The sequence below is a fragment of the Canis lupus genome, chromosome 18 (genome assembly GCF_003254725.2).
Source record: "Canis lupus dingo isolate Sandy chromosome 18, ASM325472v2, whole genome shotgun sequence".
Lineage (NCBI taxonomy): Eukaryota > Metazoa > Chordata > Mammalia > Carnivora > Canidae > Canis > Canis lupus.
In genome coordinates this window covers 10,942,297-10,948,296 of record NC_064260.1, presented here as the reverse complement: position 1 = coordinate 10,948,296, position 6,000 = coordinate 10,942,297, and the positions used below count along the sequence as shown (strand labels likewise).

At 45.3% G+C, this 6,000-nt stretch overlaps 1 protein-coding gene across 3 annotated transcripts in view; it reads right to left on the bottom strand.

Annotated features, from left to right (window-relative positions):
• Positions 1-253: 253 nt before the first annotated feature.
• The window catches only part of VPS41 (VPS41 subunit of HOPS complex), a 173,266-nt gene continuing 167,519 nt past the window's right edge, over positions 254-6,000 (bottom strand). For all 3 annotated transcript variants that reach the window (XM_025449198.3, XM_025449199.3, XM_049096283.1), the window contains 4 exons: positions 3,245-3,344; positions 3,095-3,139; positions 1,670-1,749; positions 254-961 (listed from right to left, as the gene is read on the bottom strand). In XM_025449198.3, coding sequence (XP_025304983.1) covers positions 881-961; positions 1,670-1,749; positions 3,095-3,139; positions 3,245-3,344 — 306 coding nt within the window. In that variant the 3' untranslated portion in view covers positions 254-880. The remainder of the gene's footprint in view (positions 962-1,669; positions 1,750-3,094; positions 3,140-3,244; positions 3,345-6,000) is intronic.

The window sequence follows — 6,000 nt, the reverse complement described above, 5'->3', positions numbered from 1 at the left end:
AAGGCGGATGAAGCCGGTAACTGTGTGCATCTGATGTTCTCTATGTTCCACGGGGGCCGACACGGCTCCAGAGAAGGCTCCAAGAAACTCGTGCCCACCCTCCATCACAGGACAGCCCCATTTCTCCTGAGAATCCCTCGGACTCTACGGTGTCCCTCCCTCCCTGCTGGCAAAACCAAACCACGACCCGTCACACCCCTCCACGCAGTATGCCAGGATTCCAGACTGAAGTTCAACCCACTAGCAGTGAGTGTTTCGTCACGGGAAAGAGCTAACATTTATTCAATCGACAGACGCTGCAAGTCGTCAGAACGCACAGAACACATGATCAGTCTCCGTAAGACAGCATGACGACAGCCTGCTCCTGTCATTCCCAGATGCCCTTGAATAAGTGACAATTTACACAATGTTTCATTCAACACCTATTAAGAAAATAACTACATAATGTTGATGACATTAAAAAAATAGCCAAACCCAGAAGGTGAGGCCTAATGCCAGCAGAGCCTCTGGAAGCAGGTCCAAGTGGCAGCAAGCGCTGGCTGGGCAGCTACCCTGGCGATGCGCTTAGGCAGCGGGGACCCCTTGCAGTGGGCTGCTCAGTGGACAGTTTTACTAGGATCTAGAAATTCATTTCCAACTCCCAGACTGACTTTTCCATTCCCAAATAAAGATGGAGCCAGACATATGATGAAATACGGACTGTGAGCCCAACTTCATCAGCTGCACAGAGAAAGCTCGACAGGCGAAGATGGTGAAACTTTTTTTTGAGCGGAACATAAACATGTACAAATCTCTTAACAGCACTGGTGTCAACAGCTGCTGCTGGGGCTGCGACAACAGTCTTCAAGGGTGGTGAGGAAGATGAGGACAAACGAAGCGGCTACTTCTTCATCTCCAAAATGGCACTTCCTGGTCCGCGGTGCTTGGCACTGCAGATGCCGCAGAACTGCGCAGGGGAGCTCTAAAGGTGTAATTTGAAAGACACAGAATTTAAAAAAGCTCTTTCTACTCTCATATTCAGAAATATTTTACGGGAGCAGTAGTGGGGGTGAGGGGCTATGAAACAGCACTCCTTTCCCTGGAGATGCTGCTGGTTCACATAGGGTTCTGTCTATACCAGCTGTTACTGTGACTCAAAGGATACCCCGAAGCAAAACGACAGCAATGTGACCGGGGTGGGGGTGGGGGGGACGGGAAGCAGGACACTAAAAACAGTAGTGTCGTGATACAGGAATCAGGCTGAGAAAGTTCTACAAACTGTAAAATTGTTCTGTGTGTCGTTTCGCCCTAGCTTGACAGTCCTCAATTTTCCCTAAAGGAATTCCCCCCGGTGAGTACGCCTGTGTGATGTTTTGCACAGTAATCCCCCTTTAACCTTGGGAGTATGCTCCAACCCCTCTGGTGGATGCCCGATGCCACAGACAGTACTCAGCCCTGAACGTACTGTTTTTTCTGTGTATACCTACCCACCGTGGTAACTGACACCACGGGTGAGGGGGGGCTACTGGATAGTACAGGATGCACTTGAGAAATCATTTTTCTTATGTGATAGAAAACAAATTCGGAGAAGCCACAAAGCTGCGGGCTAACGGGTATACTGCTGAGCGCACCCTCCCGCCTGCATCCGTTTTTGTTTTTTTAGTTGGTGGCTGCCAGGCAGCCAACTCACCATGCTGGGCACGGGCAGGCACTCCTTGTGGAACATGTGGCGGCAGTGGAAGACCACCACGCTGAAGGGCTTAGCTGCATCTAGGGGGCAGAGGGCAGCAAAGACATGGGAGAACTCAGTACACGAGCAGACCAGGAACTTGAACCCATCCTGAATGAAAGTCCAGCTGCAGTTTTAATTTTCCAGCCAGCAGTTGCCTTGGGAGGATTACATATTCACAGACACATCCCTGAGGGGTGGTCTCTGCGTCACAGCTCACCGGCCTGGACGCTGCATCAGTGAGGACTACGATCCAGGGACCAACGCACAGCAAATGGAACCACGCCTATTTTGAAAGTTAGGATCAGTGTGTATGTACATGCCATGCCCTCCTCCCCAGGAGCTGCACACCATCGACTGAAGTCCATTTGGGGCCTTAGGAAAATCCTGCTAGTTCACCTCCTGCCTTTGCCAAAGCCATTCAGTGCCGTCAGGGCATCATGGGCTTAGTTTCCCAGGCAGGGACCTCGCAGAGCTGCGTGTGCTCCAGCAGGACCTTGATCCTACGATGCGGTGCGCTCGTCTGCATTTCTGTTAAAACACTACCTGAAACCACCACATGAGCTCCCAGCTTTTCCTGTGCTCATTGCTGTCTTCACCATGGACACTATTTCCTCTAGGAAAGACCCCAATAGAACGAATTCTCATGTTTCTGTCCTATTACATAATCCCTTAAAGCAAAGTAAATCCTACAGCAGCTAGCTCTTTAAGCACCTATGCTGAATTTATATTAAAAAAAAAAACACTTCTTGCACCCTGATAACTATGTTTTAATTTCTTTCAAATTACAGAATTTTCTCTTCTGTCCTCTCCTTCTGTGAGGTGCTCTGATTACATGTGACCTTATATAGATAGATAGATCTACCAACTATAAATACACACGTATATTCCAATTAGATGGCAAGTAGTAGGTTTCTCTCGAAACGTGGGAAAACTTAGAGGCCTAGGATCATACAGCAGAGAAAAAGTTTAAAGAAAACAGGAGGCCTCTTATCTCTTTTCCCCAGATACGCGATTCTTCTACCTTGGAATTTAAATGTTGTTGATGGTAGTTTCCATTCTGTCTTACTCCAAAGCCCTGGTATCTCAAACAGTGCCCCCTGAAGCAGCATCCACATCACCTGGGAACGGGTCGGAACTGCCAATTCTGGGGACCGCACCTGTTGGGGTGGGGCTGGCAATCTGGGGTTTAACGAGCCTCCCGGGGAATGCAGACCCTGCTCCCCCCACTCCAGCATGAGCATCTCCGCGCTCAAGGGGTGGCGCTGGTGTACAACTGAGTAGGGCTGTGGGCTGAAGTTCTTCTCTAAACTGGATTCTCCCAAAAGTTATATAATTTAGTAATGAATTAACACCTGGGGATGTCCCCCCTCCCAACCGCCTTACCTGATGGGAGAATAGGAGAAAGGCACGATTCACAGATGTTCTCCTCTGCAAGGAAACACACACACTTGGATCATACAGTACTTCTACTTGCCCAGTCTCTTCTGAAAGCAAGGTATAGGGTTCTGATATGATCACTTCCATCTTACCCACCATCAACCAGAACTCCTTTCATTTGAGTTCGGTGCATTTTCTTCAGTAAGGACAAAGAGTCCGCTACGAGAATCTTCTTGCAACCTTCACGAAGTAGAATCTAATGCATACATTGTAAGAAAAAAAGGCATTTTTAAAAGACTCAAGTATGGGGGTGAACCCTCTCACTGCGGATTCAAAAATTGGTGTTTGAAATTGTCCAATGAGGCACTTACTGCTTGCCTGCCTTTGCTACGCTTTTCTCTCCAAACTGCTCAGACCAACCTTTCTAAGCCCCCATTCGGCCACAACTGCACATATGAATACACAGTAGTTTCTGTGGCACTTGTAAAATTAAATATAAGTTGCAGAGTCTGGCAAAGAAGGCTGCATTAACCAACCCTAACGTCATCTTACAGGGCTTCCTAATGTGGACTCTCTCCGGCAGTTTGGCCCCTATGTGACCTGCTCACTGCAACCTCCAGATCTTTGCCCAGAATGGATAACCTGCTATTCCTAAATCCTCTATTTGATAAATCCATCTATCGCACTCATCCATAACTGGGTCCCTGTCATATGAGAACAGGGCACACGGAAACTAAACAGATGTCATTTCTGTCCTAAATCCCGGCCCGGCTCCAATCCCTCTTTCTTTCCGATCCAAATTGTTGAGCGCAGTCCCAAGGATGAAATGTGTCCCTGTTAACCCTCAAATTTGGTGGCTCACAACTGAAAAATGACCACAGATATTAACACCCTGGTACAAAATTCATTTTCTTCATCCCAGCACTGTACTTTTTGTTTCTTTATGCATTTTTCCTGTTACTTGGTAGGCTTCATTACGTATTTTCTCCATCCCTGCCTGGAGGATTAGGAGCGGTAGGAACACTGTAGCAGTCTCAGAAGTTGGGACGCAGAGGGCAGGCTGCCGTTTCTGGCTGGCCCCACACTTTGTGTTTCAGACCCAGTAGGGATGGACACAAAGTCTCTCCACCTGCTTTTAGCAAGAGACCTAGAGGCAACCCACTCTACCTTCCACCCCACTCTGCTGGCCCCAGTGTTTCCAGGCTGCCTTGGGTTTTCCTAGGTGTCTTATTAGAAATTAGGAGAGGCTGTGTGAGGTGTGCTTAAGCCAGGTGCCTTTTTTTTTTTTTTTTTTTTTAAACCAGAACTTGTTGCTTTTCTAAGAGGGAGGCATTCAAGGGAGGGAGGGCAGAGAGGCTCTGTATTGCACTGTCTGAGGCCCACCTTTCTGGCCTGATGGCTCTTCCTGCAGGATTTCCATGCAGTCAGCTATAACTGCCATGAGATTCACATGACAGCATCACCATGCCACTGCGGTCCAGCTCTGGGTCACAGTGAATGCTGCTCTCAGAGATGCATACTGCCTTTCTTCATACTGAGGTCACTCTCACCTCTAGAACTGTGGGTGTCCTGATGTCAAGTTTTTGATTCATGCCACTGAGAAGGGGAGTCAGGGAATACACCTGGAATGTGCTATTCCCAGGCATCTACACTAACACATGCTCTTCTCAAATCCCAGAAAGCATGGGTTGTGGGTGAATGTAGCCCAGGGGCCTTTTCCCCAGTCAAGGTGAATATTAAAAACAAAACAAAAACCCAGAGCTGACATCCAGATTCTGGAGATACTTTTATTGTAGCTTTATGTTCTGACTACTGATTTAATGACTATAGGTCTACTTGCTCTTTAAAGTTGGTAATTTGTATTTTCTTTGACAACTATTTGAGTGTTCAAATATGCCAAAATTGTAGCATTTACTTATTTTTTAAATCTTGTCTGCATCTCTAGTTATGTCCCCCTTGTTTGTTCCTGATATATATATTACATATATATATCTTCTATTTTCTTGATCAACTTTGTTTTCCTGTTAATCTTCTGATTCTCTTCTCCACAAGAAGTGGTTGAGGACATGTGCAGTCTAACCTCCATGTCTCTGTGAGCCACTCTTGTATCTTCTATCTCTTAATTACTCTGTGCTGCCTACTGAACAATTTCATCAGATCTTCCAGTTAATTCTCCCCTTCTGCTGCGTCCAATCTGCTACTGACCTTGCACTGAATTGACAGTTTAAGTGAATACACACATAGTTTCAAAGAGTTCTATTGGGTTACTTTTCGAATATTCTTATTTTCTGTTCATATTGTTCTACTTTTCCTTACAGGACCTATTTTTTTTCTTTCATGTCTGTGTTTTAAATGGACTTGTTAATAATGCCTTTGAGATTGATCTAGTGTTTTCCAGTTCTTGGAAATATTAAGATTGTCATATCATTTTTCATTCTTCTGTGTAATCTAAATCTCAAATTAGAATTTCTATCTCCTATTAGAATTTCACCAAGGTAAGTAAACCACTGGTCTTGTCTTTCCTCAACTTCATAATGGCATCAAGCCTTCATCTTAAAAAGTACTTGTGGGCATTGCAAGGCAAGTACAATATTATCTTTCAGAGGTTCATTTTTCTTATGGGACTTTTTAAAATTTTTTTCTTCCCACACATTCTTCTCAGCAACTCTTGTTTTCTTGTTATTACACTGTTTTCTCCATAGTTCAAGGCTTTTCAGCATTACCTTTATCCTCATTATTTTCAAGACCGCCACTAGGAGGGTCTATAAGCAATCTGTTATAAGCATACCTTGTTGTATCATAAATTTAAGTATCTATTTATAAAATAGCTGTTGAAAACCAACATGAGACTTTAGATTCTCCGTCTTTTTCCTTATTTCTTTGTAGTTCATCATCATTGATAATCATCCCAA